The sequence below is a fragment of the Phalacrocorax aristotelis genome, chromosome 15 (genome assembly GCF_949628215.1).
Source record: "Phalacrocorax aristotelis chromosome 15, bGulAri2.1, whole genome shotgun sequence".
Classification (NCBI taxonomy): domain Eukaryota; kingdom Metazoa; phylum Chordata; class Aves; order Suliformes; family Phalacrocoracidae; genus Phalacrocorax; species Phalacrocorax aristotelis.
Genome location: NC_134290.1, coordinates 16,364,783 through 16,385,308, shown reverse-complemented (window position 1 = coordinate 16,385,308; position 20,526 = coordinate 16,364,783). Strand labels below are relative to the sequence as shown.

At 44.3% G+C, this 20,526-nt stretch overlaps 1 protein-coding gene across 1 annotated transcript in view; it reads right to left on the bottom strand.

Annotated features, from left to right (window-relative positions):
• Nucleotides 1-20,526, bottom strand: part of PPIL2 (peptidylprolyl isomerase like 2) — a 73,767-nt gene that overhangs the window by 6,647 nt on the left and 46,594 nt on the right. Inside the window, exons 14-16 of the mRNA XM_075110865.1 lie at nucleotides 19,597-19,630; nucleotides 10,119-10,236; nucleotides 7,426-7,482 (exon numbers count right to left, since the gene is read on the bottom strand). Coding sequence (XP_074966966.1) covers nucleotides 7,426-7,482; nucleotides 10,119-10,236; nucleotides 19,597-19,630 — 209 coding nt within the window. The remainder of the gene's footprint in view (nucleotides 1-7,425; nucleotides 7,483-10,118; nucleotides 10,237-19,596; nucleotides 19,631-20,526) is intronic.

The window sequence follows — 20,526 nt, the reverse complement described above, 5'->3', positions numbered from 1 at the left end:
AACTTCTGATTTAATATTGGAGGATTTTCTAGCCAACAGCTCCATTCATTATCTGCTCCTATGTTTTCATTTAATTAGGTTCTGATAATTTGAAATAGCCAGATCAGCTATGCACTGGCAGTCTCAACTTAGTAACCCCTTAGCCCATAGCTAGGCCTCCCACAACCTTAGCCCTAACGTGTTTTGGTGATGCTCACGGATCTCCGTTCACCATGCTAATTAAAAGTTATTGGGAATCCTTTTCACTTGGACATTTTAAAAGGCTGCGATAGACATGGCATTCACAGGTCATCAGTTAGTGACCCAAACAGTCTATTTTGACATGATTATAAAGGGCTAAGGGGGAAGAAGACAAAGTTTTTATGCCAGCAGAGCACATAATTCTCTTTTCTTCTTGTCTCTAAAATGGAAAATTGCTTTCTTTTACACCCCTGCATTCTCTAACATTTTGCGCAGACAGTAGCTCCGCGCATATCAGTGTCAGCACAGTGAGCTCTCAATGTAGGTTTATCTCTTTAGACACTGCCATAATACCAATAACAAAATAAAAATGAATTTGAATACAAACCACCAGCTCAGAGAAGAGAGCTCTGACCAGAGGAACTAGAAATAATTTACTAGTCACTTTTGCTCAGGGAGCACTTGGAAGCCTTGCCAAGGATCAGGCCCAGCTGCGGCTGGTGTTTCATCGTAAAAATTAATACCCAAAAAGGACAAGATCTGATTGCAAACATCACCCATCCCGTAACAACTGCACTCATTAATCAGGGCAACCGCAGCTGCCTGAAAAGAAAAAAAGAAAGGAATGTTTCAACTTAAAGTCTCAAACTGTAAAGGGTTTCGCAAACTTTCCTCAGATTTGTCCAAGCCAAGAGACGACGTGCACGCAGGCTCTCGAAACGTTACCTGTTGTGTTGTCAGACCTCATGACGGTACACTGCAGCACTAAAATCAGTTTGACGAGATATCATGCGTCTCAGCCCGTGCCCTGGCATCCGTTACAGCAATTGCTCCTCACAGAGTGAGGAAACCAGTACGCCGGAGTAGTTTTGGGTACTCTTTGCCTGTCCCACAACACATATTCTGGGTGTAAGAAAAAAAGCTCACGGACATCTTGGCAAGAAAAAGGCCCACACGGGTTATATGTAGAAAAGACCATCGGATTATAAATATTAAAGCTTTTAAAAAAAAAAAAGCTCTAAAGAGAGAGTGACTGCTTAATATTATTCTAATATCCACTAACTTCGAACAAAAAGAGATAAAACCTGTTCTGTGACTAAATCTGAGTGTCAGCATAAGGAGCTCTGTGCATTGTTTCCATTAAAACAAAAAGCAAGCTCCCGAAGCTCAGACTAATACCCCCTTATACCCTTTACGTGTCCTGAGCGCGCACGCGGTCAGGGACAGGCCGCCCCGCGTCAGCCTTTCTCATTCGGCGCCGCTTGTGCTAAGCTGGGAAGGGAAGGGAGAAGGGCACAAACAAGTTTCACTGTTTCTGGCTCTATTTCTTCTATAAGGTGCCACACACACTTTGTCCTAAATTGATCAAATGGGGTTTAAGGAGACGTTCAGAGGACAGCCTACAGTGAAAAGGAGGATACCTTCAAGACACCATTTACTCCACACCAACCAGTGAAACCGAGGGTTTGCTGTCTCCTTCCAGTAGATGTTAAACAGAGAAATGATGATCTCAACTATATATTTAGCTCAGCATCCCTGAGACAGCTTGTTGTATTTTTAGAGGAGCTTGATAAATGTTGCATTACATTTAAGCATGGATGACACCGTAGGTACATTTAGGTTTTTTTCTGTTGCAGGGTAATGGAAACAAAGACGTGCCCTTACTCGTGCGGTTCTGTTTTCGTGAAAACTGAGTGAACTTAGCGCTGGAAATTTTTGCATTTCAAATTTAGAGATGTTATTTAAAATCTTACTTCCTGTTACTTCTCCTTTATGCAAGCTAGCACCTTCACTTCATAACCAGCCGATGTCTTTGCATGAAGTATAAGTGAAATATCTGGAGCAAGCTCTCTCCATTTGCAATATGCCAATCAGTACGTTCGTTAGTGCTGCTCCCAAAGAAAGCTGCAGCTGCCTAGCAGTCTCACAGACATTCACCCATGGACCTCCTATTTCTCACATTTTTGTTTAGAAGAACTCTAGGAATCAAGCCTTACGCAATGCTGGGGATGGCAGCGGTCCAAGACGATAAGAGTTTCACCTGTCAGAAGATGATACAAGAGCAATGTCTGGGCTTCTTTAAAAAAATGTTTTAAACTAGAAACAGAAACCAGAAAGAAACGTTCTTTAGCAAACACATGGTGCCCTTAAGGTTATTTTTATAAGGAGTACATACATTTATATACACACACAGAGAGAACAATATATACGTGCACAAACAAGTACACTCAGGACAAAATGTTTTCTATGCATACACCCAATCTGAAATGGAGCAATTCGAACTGGCAGCAAGGACGCAGTCGAAACACCTCAATCTCTCATAAGGGCTTAACCTAGCAGGCGAGACACGGTAACAAAGGGCGCTGAAAAAATAAAACAACTTGGAAAAAGCATTTTGAAACTAGACTCAACAGATGAACCGGGCACGTAAGGACTTCTCTGCTTTGGCACAGGTTCCTCTTCAGAGATCATACAACTGTTTTGGAAATAGCAGCCCTCATGCAGCTCCCACAGGCCAGGCCTCGTGTGCTCCACGAAGTCACGGCCGCGGCTTCCACGCGGACGAGGCCTCCTTTATTTCCCCCCCCTTGCTCTTGCCTCCTGCCCTGGTGCCTGGGGAGCAGGCTCTGCTGTGCAAGATTAGGTCAGGCTCCCTACACAGGTTCAACAACAGACCCAACTCTTCTGCTGACACACAATTTCTCCGTTCTTCAGATGTATTAAAGCGGAAGAGCAACAAGAGTTTCCCAGCTGGGAAGCCATTGGGGTTCACCAACTGAAATCACGCAGGGAACGTTACACGTGGAAACAGACACCGCGCTATGGAACCGTACCGGGGTAACTGCATAGCGCCTGGTAGCTGTTTTACGTAGCTCATTACTTTAGAGGGCAAGAGTTACTTTCATTGCCCCATTCTACAGAACTGCAGCAGAAAGCATGAAACGGGTTAAGGAATACTTGATAGAGAGCGATACTTACCCAAGGAGGGAAAGTTCCCTCCCACAAAAGCATCGGGCAAGGGCAGGAAGGCAGAAGAGAGAAGACTAAGCTGAGCTCATGTCAGCTACTGACCGGTGCCTCCACAGTGACCAAGCCTGAGGTTTCCCAAAGCACCTTGTTAATTATTTCCGGCACCAAGAGAATGGAAGAAGGAGCAGCAGAAACCCTGAGAGACAATTAAGTTATCTGCAATGGGAGACACGTGCAGCCACGTGCAAAGGGGAAAGCTGACCTCCATATACGCATCTCCTGTCTCAGTTCCCAGGTCCTTTTCTCGGTTCTTGACAGAGAGAAGCGATGCTCTAACGAACACACAGAACTGCTGCACAGATCATTTCCAGCTTTGCCGCTCTGACCACAACACTTCTCCCTCCGCTCCCTCTGTTGCCCTCCTTTTCATCACATCACATACCTGCAACCTGCCCGCACTTTCAAGCCCATCATGCCCTGCTCGTCCTAAATCTCACCCAAAATTCAGTGGGAGCATTTCTCTCCTCCTGCTGCTCAGCACGGCTTGATCACCTTCCAGTGTGATCTTAAACACGCACTTTTTCATGTGTCCCTTTAGCTTTGGAACAGGCTCCCCCAAAACATCCACAAAGCCACTTCGTTTTCCCTGGTGTTTTCTTTTTCCTTGGTTGTGAGGAAGGTGCCAACTGCCGGTGGAAGGCGTCGCTATTGTGACTCCCCTGTTACATGCAGCCTCTTTTCTACTTACACGGTTCTCTGGGGCAGAGATTACGTTTCTGTTTCTGCTTATAAAGGGCAAATGTACCAGGTCTCTGATCCACAGGAGCTGTGAGCCATTGGAGTAATAGAAAATATAACACCACCATGGATGGGATGCGCCTCTAAATTTCATAGAGCACGGCAGACAGGAGTGTGAGCCTATACCTGTGTTGTGGCTGTAACGTGCCTGTAGCTCATGCAGCTCGTGCAACGTAGCACGGGCAAGAGGGAGCCCCCTCACAGGCAGCCCACAGCAGCAGCAGTCACCTGCAAATGCTCCTCATCCACTGTGCGGTGCTAATGCAGGTCGGTTGGTTTACATTATTTGAGCTTCTAAATTAAACCTCTTACCAGCTAGCTAGAAGCCAACAAAAGCCACCAGTTAGTTTTCACGTTAATTACAGCATTCTCTGAGTCAGGAGAAACGGTAATTACTAGAAATGGTAATTACTAATTTAATCTAGGCAGCTCTGCTGGAGCAGGAAATCAGTGCAGCCTGCAACACACCTCCAGGGGAAGGCATTCTTCTCTCTCTCTCTGCCTTTGTTTTTGCTTCCTGACCATGCCAAATTATCTCCTTTATTTTCAGTAACGTCCACCCTCATTATTGCTACGGAGGGCAGCACAATCACGCCGAGATGCCCTCCCTGTCCTCCAGCCACAGCCTTCTCCCGAGGCTTGGAAATTCCAGTGCACCATGCCAGACACGTGCCACCTCTCCACAGTCCCTCCGCCTGCAGCTGGTGCATTCTTCAAACATACTAAACAGTCAAACACCCAACATTAATAGCTGTTACCATGCAAAAACTGTGTTTCAAACCAGTGGGGACATGAATAAGATGCAGCTCCAGAGAAGGAACTTTTCAATGTTCCATCCCACACAGGACCAATAAAAAAAAAAAAGGGGGGGGGGAACGGTCTCTCTTTTTTGTTCTCTCAAGTAAGGAAAGCCTGCTGAAAAGTTCTGTACAAACAGGTAAAATTCTGCTCTCAAAGATATGTATGTGACACTCACTAACATGAACCAGAGGCACACAAAAGTAGCTGAGGGTACAGTTGAGATCAGAGTATTTAGGGTTTTATATTAACTGAAATAAGTAATCCTCAAATCTATATGAAAGTCACAACAGGCCAGTAAGCATCCAATTAAGACAATCCAATTTAACAGTCATGGAAACAAAGAATTCTTATTTCGTGGGTTCATTCTGTTCTTAAACCTAGATATTATTTCTAGATATGCTTCCCAGGTACTATTGTACTGTACGGACTAAGGTCAGGTACAGTCGGCAAATCCTGGAAACACCCAGGATCTGGAATAGCAAACTGAGCTGGAGTTTCACTTGAGGTTCAACCCCGCAAATCTTTTGGCTTTTATGGCTTTTAAAAAGAAACGCAGGTGAAAACAGCTGAAGGATTTTGATGACAGAATACAGATCTTAAAAGCTGCACACATCAGCCTTTTACGTTAAATTTGTAGGTGAACCCAATTATTCAAGTATTCAGTCTGTAGATAAATACAGAGTGACTGGGATGCATCTATTCCAGCATCTTCATTTTTCACTTTCTTTGAATTAATCTTCATTTACATGCAAGAAAGCGCAGAGTAAAACACACCTGCTCTGTGTTCAGATGAAGACGGCACGCAGTTTTCATGCAGGGAGCCAAACACAATTCTAAAACGATTTTTTAAAATGAAGTTGTTCCTTTGTGTTTCAACTAAGAATATTTGTAGTGCTCAGAAAGCTGCATCGCTTCTTTAGTCTGGCAAACAAGTTCAGCTTTCTGTAGTAGCAAGGCTAACTCAAATATTAGGACAGCCTTTCCTAAGACTGGCACTGCATAAATCTCTGCTATACACTTAACTGGAGTTACCTGAAGTGATTCCTCTCTACAGGGCAACGTACAGCCTGAAAGGTCCTTTGAGCTGTTTTGCTCACAAAACAAAACCTTGAGATGTTATGCAGGGTGCGAAGGCTCCTGGGAGCACACTCCCTGCGCCACAGTAAGCTCGGCTACTCTCTAAATTCTTTCCTGGAGAATTACGGTAAAACTGGAGCACCCTGGGGAAACCCAGCAAAGCCGCTGGAGGACTACACAGGATGCTCACTGAAGCCAGGCTGCATCCAGAACTGAACAACAGTCACATTTTCAGCTGAGCTGTCCTAACCCAAACACTGTTTGATGAGGCGGCAAGCTCAGCTTAACAGCATTACTGTGTGGGATTTAATGGGATTTTTTCAAGGACGACTCAAATTGTAGCTTAAGTGAAGTACTCTTAAGACACGGTTAATGTAACTCCTCCAAGAATATACTTGCTCTCAGCTTTCAGTATTAGAATTTGCTTTATTTACCCGCTTTCATAAATGACAAGGGTACTTTAAATTTTTCTAGGACAGACCTGAGAGAGGAAAAAGAAATACATTTCAAAGGGTGCCATTACTGCAGAATCAGAACTGGAACTAACGGCAATAAAATAATTGTTTAAAATGAAGCCAGTTTCTGCCTCAAGAACTCACAGGTAGAGAAGGAGGATTAAATATATCACTTTCATTGTACAGCACAATGGTATGACATCCCATCAAAGGAAACGGCACATGTATTTATTTTCAATTGCTGCCTTTCAAACAGATAAAACTTTGAAAAGAATAAAAAAACAAATCTTCATTTAAAGAAGACTGTAAAATCCTCGGGAACCACCCATGAAGCAGGCTAGCAAAATTCTCCTTCCTGCCATTTGTTCCGAGGCATTTGTTCGAACAGCTATGCATGACTTGGTAAATACCAAGAGCAAAGAACAATCCGTAAGACAAAGATTTTGTAGTATCTTCTGTAATAAATCCCCTGATCTCTATCACATGAGGACTTGACTGGAAAAGACATTTGGAAGAGACTTCTCTATAAAGAACGAAGTTCCCTTGCTGTCTTGAAATTGGTATTATCTTTTTATATATATACATGCACATAAACATGCATGTATGTACACACAGACATGCCACAAACATACAGGTTTTACACTGATGGTAAGTGTCAGGAATAAAAGAAGAATAGAATAAAAAAAGAATAAAAGAGGCCAAAAGACCTAACCTATGCAGAAGCTCTATGTTCTATGCCACAATGAAGAGCAGCCCTGTCATGACTAATTTCCCGGTTGACAGCTCGTAAGAGGATGAAAGCAGTGTTGAAGAGGTAATCTCCTGTGTCCCAGCAATTAGCATGCACAAATATTAACACGGCTGGTTGTGGGACAATGATTACTTTGTTCATGACTCCCTGGAGGGCCACCCACAGAGGGGAAGTAAGGCAAGTTACAGGAATGGAAGGAGGGGAAAAGAAGGCAGAGTGTGATGACTGGCACTGATGCGATGCTGGCCACCTACTCATGACCAGGAGAACTGGATTGTGAGCGAGGATTTTGACCCAATTTAATTGCAAGAGTCACTAGATTCTTCTCTTCATGCTTCAGACACAGGGGACAGCATGTCTGCTACACTGCAGTTCATAACACCCTTCACTTACCTTCCAAAAACCGTGTGCTTCTTGTCCAGATATGCGCAAGAGCGGAATGTGATGAAGCTGGAAGGAGTAAAGATGTAACAGTTAGCGTATTATTACATTGACACTCAATGACAGCCAGTAATGCTTAAAAACAGAGCGCGCATGCAAAAGCTCTCTGTGAGAAGACACGCCCCTCTCCCTCTCTGGGAGGCCCACTGGCCAAACATCCTTTAACTCCTCTGTTTTGTGGGTTTCGTCTTGGATTTCTAGAGTTTTGCCTTCTCTTTTTATAGCTTACTAACATCCCTAACCAGTACTCAAGCACGGTGACTTGCACAAAGTCCAAAATGAACGCGAGCATCTGCCTCCTCGGCCAGGCAGGCCCTGGGACGCTCAGGCAGCACAGGGAGACGTGCATCCCGCTTGAGAAGTGCATTTCTTGTGCGCGACTGGGAGCTTGTACCCAGCAAATACAGTTACACAACACAACTGCCCTCTGCCAGTGTAAACTTCTGTCTTTCAGATATTTACTTTTTGCATTTCTCTTCCATTAAATCGGCCCGTCAGCGACCCATTTCTCCTCTGGACAGACCAAATTTGTGCTTCAGATACAAATGTGGCAGAAGAATATTTCAGAGCGTCAAGAGTAATGAAAACCTGTGAAACTTGGATTTTAAAATTTTTAGTTAATTGGACTTTTAATTTCCCGGTTGTATTTTAAACTTAAACACGGGAACTGAAATACCAAATCCAAAGCAACTTTTATGACTAAAACTTTTCTCCAAAGCTTAATGCTTCTTTGGAAGACCTGGACTACAAGCGGATGAGACAGAGGTTTCCACGCTGTGGTCTGTAGACCACGATGGCCCGTCTTGGCTGGACAGGCAGTGCTGGCTCTCCTCCCTGTCTCCATCTGTTACACTACATTAGACGCAGCTAAAAATATATAAGCATTCCAAAAGCACTTCTCCATATAAGCAACTGCCTCAGGAAGTTATATGATTACAAATAGGAGGGGCTGAAATCTGCCAGACAATCTATTAAGACGTAGCTTGCCCTAGGAAAGCTTTGAGATGCTGTGCGGAATGCAAACTCCTACACAGTGCAAACATTACAGCTTAGCCTTGCGCACGGGTTCTTTGCACCAGTTTATTCCCAGATATCCAATACTTAAGATTATCAAGTGGTCGGTTATGTAGCAGTGTAATAAAAAAACATCTGAGCCATAGCAAATATACAGAGAAAGCTGCTCATCCATCACCGCGGTCAAAATAAAATCAAGGACAATGGAATTAACATAACTCAGGACGATCCCGGAGGAGCCCTGAGCATTATCCGAGCATCGCCTTACAGAGGGGACGCAGCTCACTCTGCGCTGCAGTGTCTGTCACCTATGGGGAGAGCTATTCACCCAGCTCCTGAGGCCACAACACTTGCCAGAAGCATCTAAATGCTGCTCAGGAAGCTTTATAGATACGGGCAGCTGGAGTCTCTCAAGGACTTCACACAGAAAGGATTTTCATACATCATTTGCAAATTTTAGGGAAACATACAATCAATCGCATTTACAGCAGCAGACGATGTGACTCAATACGGCACATCACTCGTGAACCGTCTGACTACTGTTTCTAGAATCCATTTTCTTAAAAAAAAAAACCAGAACCAAAAGAAAACCAAAAAACCAAGCCTCTGCTCTCCCCTAATTTAGCACCTGAGTGCTGGCAATAACATTAAAATCCAAAATAAGCTCTACAGCAACTTGATCCTGCAAACTGCGCGACGTGCTTAGCTGTAAGTATGTGAGTAAGCCTATTAAAGGCCCCGAGACAAGCAGTTGTGTTTAATTAAAGCTAACCACACTACTAGAGGGCTTACAAGCCATAATAATACTTGGCATCGTGAAGACCAACACCAAGAACCCCCTCCCTCCCCCCAGCCCCAACACACAGCACCGTACACACACGCTCACTCTTTCCTGGGGCTCCCAATAAAAGTACAACTTTTTTCTATTGCAGTACTTAGAGAGCAGCTAATAAATAGTTGGCTCGAAGTGACACAGAACATTTTCAAAAGACTGCAGGCAATCACCTGTATTAACGTTACACGTAAAGGTTATTACAACATCAATATCTTTAAATTGCATTTATTGTCTTCCTGCTTCTTCATTCATTCATTTCTTCCTCATCTAGTCCTCATTCTGCTTCTGTACATGAAACCCAAGTCATTCGCAATCCCAGGTTCTGCACTCTGCCACGTCTGCGTTCTACGCCTTTCAACAGTGCAGAACTGTTCTCATCTGTTTAAAACCAGGCGAGTAAAAGGCAGCAACATTTTCACAGAGTATATGTTTCATTTCATTAAGACCTTCCAAAAAGGTCAATACGGAGCTAAATTCAAACAGAGTGGAGAGGTGCAATGATCTCCCAGGGACAGTGGGGGGACACTGACAGCAACGAACAGAAACTTCAAATCATAAAACCAGAAAAGACAAATTAACGATGACATAATGAACCTACAGCTCTTCTCTCCATGCTTCACTTTGCTCCTAGTCTGGGTAACGGCAGCTGTAGCTTCCCTGATTTCAATATGCAGGACTCAACGGAGTATTTCACTTGACTGAACTTCAAAGAGTAGCTTGTAAAATGTCATTTGTTTTCTTAACAGAGTAAGACACAATGTCTGGAGGGAAACAATAAAACACAAAAAGTACTTACAACTGCGACTTGTTTGTGTTGGGTCCCGAATTGGCCATACTAAGGACACCACGTCCTGTGTGGGACAAATTGGGCTTAAATTCATCTTTGAAGGGTTTTCCCCAGTAAGATTCTCCTCCTTAAAAGAGAAAAGACGATAGAAGAAATGATTGTTTTCATTACTTAACTGCTGCACCTTGTCACAGGCACTGACATTAAATCTAAGGTTTCTGGCAGTTCTGATCACTGCGTGTGTAATACATCCTCACCTCAACCCTACTGCTAGGCTGGTATTTGAGCATGCCCTTGAAATGAGGTATCTGGAACTGGCAACGCAATCCTGTGCTCCCACACTATCAACTGCAACAGACCAGACTTTACCAACAGCATTAGATATTGCGTGCTGAAGAATTGTCAAGGATTTAATTTTTTACTGCTGGTCTACCATAATTTTTCTTTTTTGAGGCATTATATCTTTAAAGTGGCTTTCTGAAAAAAACATAGAGCAAAGAATTACTAGTTTATTTGCACTCTGGATATAGCATTGCTTCCAGAAATGAAGTATCAGGGAGATGAAATACGTTCATAGAATCAACTAAGAATAGGAGATGTAAGATCAAATGCTTAATTCCTGGCTAAACAATGAAGAACAACGATATATGTTCCTCCAAAATAAAGGGCAAAAATCAGGTATTTGGACTAGATACCTGGATGATGCAAACACTTAAATGCAATGAAGTCAAAGGATGATAAAACTTTGCACGAGCCACAGACCTAGCACTCCAAAACTGATTTCTCTTCTGTGTCTGAGGAGAGAGAGAGGGTCTGGGAGACCTCATCTCCTGGCTGTCATTTTTACATTATTTATGACAGATCTGACATTTTCATTTGCACTTTCCTCCAGGATCAGTCTTAATAAGAAAAACGAAGGCTGAGATGAGTCATAGTTTTACAGTCGAATCCATAATCTTGTTTGACAAACCATGAAAAAATATTTCACCTTAGGATAGTATAAAAATAAACCAAACAAAACTATCCAAACAGGCAGCACGGCCGGTCCATCTGCAGAACTGGCTCACAAATCCTCTAGAGTAAATGTATCCCTCGCGAAGCAGGAGGTCAGTAAAGGATCTGCAGCGCTCAACGGCTATTTGCACCCGCAATACAGAAAAGCCATTTGATGACAGGACTGCACAGGCAAGCAGCAAATAAAACCGAGGAATAAAACAGGCTCCTACTGAGAACCTTATGCAGAAAATCACGAAGAGTGCACTGCATCAAAGGAGCAAAGAGTTTCAGATGATGCCACGCAAACAAAGCGCCACATGTGGACAGCTGCAAGTGCACGGGGAACTAAGTGAGCAGGAAATTTTGGAAGAAACTGACCCATTTAAAAACCCAATTAATCATGTTCAAAAGACCTATTAATAGACTTGAGTGTTGCCTGCTCTGCAATTTGACAAGAGGCAGCAAAAGGGGACAAACCCTGCAGGGATTTTCTGTAATCAGGAGCAGAGGAAGAGTGATTACTTCAGCAATCTTTGGCTATTGAGTATTTTAAGATCAGCTAAATTACATCAGCTTGATCCCACATGCCAATCTCTTCCAGTAGTGGGTAACGGGGGTACGGTACAGCTGCAGCCAGCTCTACTGTCCTGAAGATGAATCCAAGACCCGGCTATTCTAGCCAATTCCAAAGCGTTCACCCTATTAGAAGACATCGTACCAGAAGCCAGTAACTTTCTTTGCTAATGAATCTTCTCGTGCGTTCCTGTTTGCTTAGAGAGGTTACTGTGCAGTGCCTGCTACCTGTCCTGTTCAGAAAAAGAAGGATCTTGTCGGTTAGTAAACAAACAAGTATCGCTCAGACTAGAGCGAGGCTCCACGCCTGAAACCAGAAACACACCTGCAAAGCCTGCAGACCCACTGCCCACGCACGGCCCTGCTTCTCTTTCCCTCTCTGCCTTTTTTCACATTTCCTCTTCGACCCGGCCCGGCGGGGCAGCACCGGGGCGGGCTCCCTGCCCACAGCCCCACACGCTGCGGTGCCACCGCTGCGGGCCCCGGCCGGCGCTCTTCGCGCCTCAGCGCAGGCGTCATTCGGACTTCCCTTGGAGACATCCCTAATTTTGCTTCAGAGGATCTCTCGAAGGAACTCCTAATTACTTGTAAAGCAATTGCACTTGCTCCGAGTCCTGACCTAGGGAAGTTTTTGCCGCCTGAAATTTTCAGACTCTATGCGACATGAGCACGTGGCAGCAAGCGGCCGGACCCTTGAGCCCGTTACACCCCGCACACGCTTCCAGCTGATGCTGGAATTACAGCGCTGCCAGGCTGCTGAAAGAGAGCGGAATCAACCCTGAAGCCTTCGCTGGTCAGAAAAATAATTCAAAAGGGAAGAGAAAAATTGTGAATGACAGAGAGACTCTCTTTCTGGCACGACAAGCGACCAGACCCAAGCGCTCGCCGACAGAAGCAAATGAGCCATGATCTTTAGGTTTTGGAACATTTGTTTTTGAATGATTTCATTTCAGATCGTGCACTGCAGGTCAGAATTAATCTCATATGTATGAAGGCTACCTTTGGTTCACTCCAGTGCTAATATTTCAGCAGACAGTCACAGCCCGAGATCTCACCCCCGCGACCCCCTCGGTCCGCTGCGGAGCTGTTCCCAAGGCTAACTCTGCCCGGGAGCTGCAGCAAGAACAGAGGATGCCCTGTGCCGCAATCACCTAAGAGGCCAGGCGTCCTACAAAGGACATGGCTCAGGTGTCTGTGGAGGCCTGGCAAGGGGCGGCCGAGGCGCCGCAAAGGCAGTCAGACAGCAGGACAGGGATGGTTTGGGGGGGGGTTATTGTTTTTTTTAAAGAAAAAAACTCTGAAATCTTTAATTTAAAGAGAATAATTCTGTTCCCTCCCCCTCCAAGGAGAAAGCCAAAAGTATTCTTCCTAAATTAAAAATAGCCTGAATGTGCTGTTTGTTAAGCTCCTGCTAACCTCTGGAATTGTTTGGGCTTCAAGTATCTGCCTGAAGCAGGACCAGAGAGAGCAAGCCAAAAGATGGTGAGTTAAATGTATATATATTTTTAATTACTGAAACCCAGAATCCCTTTCTCTCTGAAGATTAAGTACAGATCCCTCATTAGCCTCCTGCCGTGGCAGCACAGTACTTAACGCTCAGCTGGGGGGGTCTGGGACAGGGATTTTAGATTCTTATATTTTACTCTCTAAGGCAGAGCTCCATCTGAACTTGGGAACATAAGTCACAGGCTCCAAACCTACTGCTAATACCTATGAGGCATCCAGAAGTATCTAGCAGATTTTGCTGTGTTTATTCTCGACAGGGCTGGGAGGCGTGGCTGTGCCTTCTTCCTCATTTTCTGAAAGCAGCGTGGATGCAGAGAGGAGGTGGGGCGGTCGCAGGCTCCAGCTCTAGCCCTCTCACGTTCCGCTCCTGGTATACGCCATAAAGAGCGGAGGCTCCTCCTTGTATTCCCCAAATCTTCCCCTGAGAGCACACAGATCCCTGCTGACTATATATGGAGTCACGATGATGCAAAAACCTCACCCCAACGGTGATGTACCAGCTTAGAAGCAAAGCCCCTGGAAAACAAGAACTGACTCTGGGCATTAGATTCACTGCTGGTCACTTCGCCTTCCTCTCAGCTTACTCCCTGGTTAGATTACCTTCTGTCAAAGTGGACCGGACTCACAAATGTTTCTGAGATCCTATTACGAAAAGCGCTGGAAAAAAATTCTGGGGGCTTCAGTGCTAAAAATCAGGGGAGTTCACATGGCAGCAGACGTGGCCCCAGGCGGGCGCGGCCACTGGCTGGCTTGGGGCGGGGAGCGCGAAACGGAGCGGTACCTCCAACCCTGCGCGTGGCGGGCTCCCGCTCGCACAAAGCTGGAAATGTACTTGGCGCTGGCCGCGGAAATACACCGGCCTTCTAACAGCATTCAACCTGCACAACATCAAAGCCCCGGAACCAGAAAGAGTTTTTGCACAATTCTGTAAAATAAAAATCACATGCCTACCCAGATGCCCAGGATTCAAAGCTGAAGGCAGCTGGGAGCCACTTCCCCACATTTTTTAATAAAAGAGAAAAATTCTCTTAAATTAAAGAGGTGTTTATCTAATTCTCACACAGAGATGAAACCAAGCAGACCACGCAGCTCACAGAAAAAATTAGACCGTATTCATCATTTCCATGGCTATCCAGAGTGGCAAGATATATTTATAGCCTGTAACTGAAGCGTGGTGAGTTATTTGGTCTCGTATCTGCGTCTTGTGCTGAGAGTGAAAAGGTGAATAGATCCAAACTGACATCTGAAGCAATCACACATCAGCAACTCTGCAGAAAAAAGCCATGTTTTCAGACTGTCTTTTAGACTCCAACAGCTTACGCTTCGGTAGTCTTTGCTCCTTCTACAGGCGTTTTTTTTCAGAAAGTAATTTTTTTGGGTAAAATTGCAGAAGTTGTACAACTTTCTTGCAAAGAGCTGAGAGAGGCACCTAAAGCTTCAGAAATGTAGCATTCCAAAAGCCAGGTGTGGGCTGGGAATCATCATTCATGACAGTTGTGATTTTAAATAAATCCTTCCTTTTTCTGGCACAAAAATTGCTAAGCAGTGGTACGGAAGTGGGAGGGCTCTGATTCACAAAAATGATGGCTTACTTTCTGTAATTTTCTTCTTGTCATTTGGAACAACGAGGTACATAATAACATCTGACACTTGTACAGAGCTTTCCAAGTGAGGTTCTTGAATCATTTTGCAAATATGAAAGCGCTAGCTCAGCCAGTAAGTGCTTCTCTCCTTTCAGATAAGAGCACGTGGTACTTTTAACCCCACATACCAGAGGCTGGATTTTCAGAGGGGCTGCAATCTAAAAGGAGTATATTGCTAGATAAGAAGGTCTTGGTCTTGCCCTTTTGCCGAGCTTCAATCATGCCAGAAAATGGGCTTTAAAACTGGTTGCATTCCAGGAACTCGCCTGGTTAGGAAATGCCATTGCAGAACTGACCAAGTTTGCCCACAGTCCTTCGCCACTGCCAGTTCAGAGGAGCTCTGCTCACTGCCAGCCAAATTCCCACCTACCAGCGGTATCTGCTTTGGATTTTCACAGCTGTGATACGCCTCCCTTGTGCCCTCCTGGATTCACAAATGGACAGAGGCACACACAAGCCGATTCACGAGACCTTCCGGCAGGCTGCGAGTAAGAGTAGCTGAAACATGCCTGTGCTGCTTTACAAATATAATGCTTTGCATATAGTTTTCCCTTTTTCATACAAAAGGGTTAGGATATTAAACCTATTTTTCCTACATGCAAATTTTCTTCTATTATTTGGAACACTGAAAATACAGAGCAGCTGCTCCACTTCCACTAGCAGAAGTTAGACAGAATTACTCACGATGTTCAGCAATTTGGCTGTTACGAACAGCAGGAAAAAAGATGCATCACAAAACTAAACTTCATTTTCAAATAATTAATCATTACAAAGAATGACCATGACTCAGCTTATTGCTTTGAATACTGCCTCTATGGGTGGTTATTTTGTTAGAAAAGAAATAAGCTGCTGCAGCACAATAAAATTTCTCCCAGCAGTCTTATGAAACATTAAGTCAAAGGCTGTAGAAAATCAGCTTGGTCCTCTCAATCAGTGTCAACCCTACAGGACTGTGTACCCAACTGCTTTGGCAATGCAGGTCTGCCAGCTAACCTATGGCAAAACTCTGTTCCCCACTCTTCTCCCAGTGTGGTATCTCAACTTCTAGGCGCCATAAAGCTGATTTCCACCCTCCTCCACCCCAGGGTTAACCGCCGAGTACCAGTTGTCCTTCGCAGGTCTGCTAGGTCGCAGTTACTTTTATGACAGCCTAACAAGAGGCTCAGAAAGGACACACCGGGGTGCTGAATAACAAATAAAAAAGAAATAAGGATCAGCGCTGCTTACAGACAGGACTGTGCAGCCGGAGTAGCCGTGGAAGTGGGCGGCTGTCAGTGACAACCAGCTTGGCATTTTGCATCCGAAATGTTTCCAAACACAAGCAGCACTTATGTAGGTGCGCCAAGAGCACAGCTGCAGTCTATGTACGCATGACACGTAGCCTTGCGTCATGTTGTCCTGAATGAGTCCGAAACCACCCAGAGGCCGAACTGTCCTGGGCGAGTTCGCAAGGGAGTGGGTGACCAGCTAAGCGTTTGGGTGTTGCAACCATAGACCTGACACCTGTTGCTGAATAGGGGATGAATGTCAGATGCCAGAAACCAAGTGGTGGGAAGATTTTTGAACAAGTCTGTTCTAGTTCCTGAGCTGATGAACAGGGATAATTAAACAAATATAACAAAAACATACACAGGCTTAATGCACCTTCCACGTATCAGTTTGGAAAAGGTGCATTTTTTTTTAAACACACACTCATCCAAACATCTTGGCCAGAAAATTTCAGTTAAAGCAGAGGTTCCGTGTGGAAGAGGAAACAAAGGATGTTCTTTTTTTCTGAAGCCTCTAACAGAAACACTTCTGGCAGTTTAAAATATTGACATTTAAAAGGTAACCTCCAAATAGTCTTCCCTATTGCCAACTCAAATATCTGGGAAGAAAGGCCTGTTCTACTCTCACATGCTTCTCTGATATTACAGAAGCCAAGCTATTTACTCCCCCAGCAAACCTCTAAAGACCATTAAATCTTAAGGACTTTTTAGCTTTCGAAGATGCACCTTTTTTTTTTTTTCCCCACGCATCAGTGAATCAAAGAAATACTGAAATTCCTTCCAGCTGCCAGAAGAAAAAAAAAAGGGAATTTATACTGCAAATAACCTACAAAACCCAGGTAAAAATGGTACAAAGTACTGAATCCCGATGTTTCACTCCAAAGCTTTCCTAGCATGAATACTTGTGATGACATTGATGACGCGCAAACCAACGGACCACGGCTGTCACACCGCGGGGGCCTGGGAGCGCCTCGCTGTGTTTGCCGTGGTCTCACACCGCTGCCGTGCCCGACCTTCCTCTGGCCATGCTGCTGCGGGGAGAATGCGAAGCTAGACGGGCACCTTGGCTCTGGCCACCTTCTTACGGCACGTGGCTCGAGATTTGCAAGTGAAACTTCTGCCCCGTGTCCAGGTGCCCAGGATCCATCAGGTGGCCAGGAACAAACCCTGACAGACTACGCGCACTCTGTGACCTGCCTAAGCGGCTTCATTTAAGTAAGTATTAAATACACAGGCATGACAGTTCAAGAGAAATCTAGCAACCCACCAGGCTGTCTGTTTATAACATTTTCTTGTGATACTATCATTTTCAGTAAGTGATTAAGTAAGGATATCTAAAATTCAGCTGTCTTCAAAAAACAAACACCATTCAGTTGCAAAGAAGATCGCTGCATCGTCTGGACTCTGCAATAATTGCAAACAGTCTCTAAAAATCTGCAACACTCAGTGCTTGTCCTGAGCACTGTGTCCAGTTCTGGTCCCCGCTGTACAAAAAGGATGGGGCCAGGCTGGAAGGGGCCCAGAGAGGGGCCACCAGGATGATCAGAGGACTGGGAAGCCGCCATACGAGGATAGGCTGGGAGAGCTGGGTTTGTTCACCCTTGAGAAAAGGAGGCTCAGAGGGGATCTCGTCTCCACGTACCAGTACTTAAGGGGCAGCTACAAAGAAGACGGAGACTCCCTTTTTACACGGAGTCCCGTGGAGAGGACAAGGGGGATAGACACAAGTTGCTCTTGGGGAGATTCCGATTGGGCACCAGAGGGAAATTTTTCACACTGAGGACAGTCACCACTGGAATAATCTCCCCAGGGAAGGGGTTGGCTCGGCCACGTTGGACACCTTCAAGATTCGGCTGGACAGGGTGCTGGGCCATCTTGTCTAGGCTGGGCTCTTCCCAGAAAGGTTGGACTAGACGATCCCTGAGGTCGCTTCCGACCTGTGATTCTGTGATATCTGAGTGTACGCTGTCCGTTTTATTAGAACTTTAATAGTCTTGACAGATGTTTGCAAGACATGTCATTGGCAATATATTAATATTTAATTAAGAATTACAAGGAGGAAAACAAGATGGAAAGACTAGAGGTCATTAGGCTTGTTTTTTTTTAAATAATATACACAGGAGGTTTTTTCCTCCTACGGGCTTATTTGCATTTCACTTCCTACGTGCTTTGCCAGTAGAGCTGAGTCTTGACCTTCAATGCAGCTGCACTGCCAGTCTCCCCCAGCTGTTAATTGTGCTGTCGTACAGTACTTCCACCATTTGCACAAATAGAGACAAGAACGACACCAGCAAGCTAATTTCCATTCCACAGCAGGATCTGAACTCCACCCTACAAGGGTGAAAGGTGTCTGAGTCAACCCATTAAACTTCTCCCGTCTCCTGACACCTCTTTAATTTCTCATTTTAAAAGATGCCCCTAATTATGTCTTTTGGGATTTGAACCGAAACTTTCCTTTTAACAAAAATCAAACAACATTTCTTTTGACAGTCCAAGCACAGACGGTAACAAATCTTGTTAATGGGCTTCGCCATCAAATCGCAGAACCTTTAACTAGTCTCAAATCTTAGAGTATGAAACTGTTGATTATTGCAGGCAGTAGAAGAGAAGCTCTTGGACGACTCACACTAACATCATTTAGGAACTAAATAGAGCTGAAGTATTTCACAACTACAAAGACATCTTTTCTGGACAACCTGTGAGCACACACAGAAGAATATAGTGCTTGCATATACAAATGACACACGTATGAACTAGAATAAAAACGCGCAGAACCCCACAGACCAGGCGAGGAGCTGTGGAGGCTGGTGACACCTACAAGTGGGTAGATAAACCGTGCAAGCGCAAAATGAGCAAATTTACAGCAGCAACTAGAGATACTACACGGCGTATCTATCGTGGTGGGCAATGCTCTGAGGGCCCTCCAACTCCTGTGCCTCCTGATCCTTTCTGATATGACTCTTATGCAGAACTCCAACTAAGGCGGAAAGAACAGGCACAAGAATTTAGTCACAATGATCCCTAAAAGTTAGAAGAAAGAGCAGCTTGGGCGTCACAAGGCAACTAGCTGGGAGAACAGATGGTATCTGGCCATTCACCAATTCTAAGGCAGGTCTCAAGTATTTCATTAACGCTGAATTTGAAAGCAACTTTGCATGAATGTGTTTCTTCTTTTGTTCTTTGCCCTGGAAGGCCAGCTGTAAAATCATTAAAATTTTCATTTATTTATTTTCTGGAAGAAAAAGGAAGCAAAGACCCAACAAGAATTCTGCATGGAAGAGTGCCCAAGGTTTAGGCTGAGAATATACGGGCTGAAATTTTGAGCATGGTTAAAATGGTCATAAAAATATAGCGATAAAACCTCTGCATTAAAGTAGAAATACTCACAGCGTACCACATACCATCGTTTAGAGAATTTGAATCTACAAGGTGTCTGGAAATAAATGTAAAAACACAGTGCACAAAGTGAAAACAGTTTACTTGATTTGAACTCCACCTTACCTGTACCTGTTCCAGTCGGATCACCTCCTTGGATCTGCAGAATTAAAATTAAATCAGTAGGTTATGTATGTATCTGTGTGAAAGACATTAAATACAAGCCATAAAAGAAAATTATGCTCACTTTTCTTCCTTCTATATTGTGCCATATCGACAAGTTAGCAACAAGGAAACCATTACTACTTATTTGGAGCTTCTTTTATCAGCTGGCTGTCATCTCCTACATTACTTATCCAAGAGCAGAACAACAGTTTTATAAAAATAATAGGTCTCTTGTGGGTAAATAGGGAAAATAAACAGTCTCAAATGGGTTAACTAGATCATCCTTTCTATTACGTGCCGAGTCGTAACCTGCTTTTTATCTGATGATGCATTGCTTTTGGAACTGAAAAGGCTTTAAATTTTGCTACCAAACCTCCACACGATGGGAAGGCAAGAAATGGGGGAATAGGGAATATTTTCTGCATCTGAATCTGTATTTCTCAGTATCCCCCTCATATCTGCAGTAGGGAAAATCCCCATGTGAAAACAGTCTTTCAGCAACAAAATTAATCACTGTATATACATGCGGGACCTACAGAAATAATATTTGATGTTCTAATGCCAGTAGAGGGAGCGTGACATGGCTAGTTTCCATGTAATAGCACACAAGCACAATTTTAATTGTGAGTTTAACTATGAACCGAGATATACAGTGCTGTCAAAAGAAAAAAAGCCTTTTTTAGGATGACAGGATGGACTGCAACATTCAGCGATGTCCCCTGAAAGACGTGGTCTGCCTTCAGGATCAGGTTGTTAGTTCTTATGGAAGGAAGTTACAGGACAGCTACAATATCCTAAGCTGCCTGGACTGTACCTCCTATGTAAATAAAGATCTTTGACTAGCAAAGTCAACTTTCTGGTTCACTAGGTGTTCTTTAACTCCTTCACAAA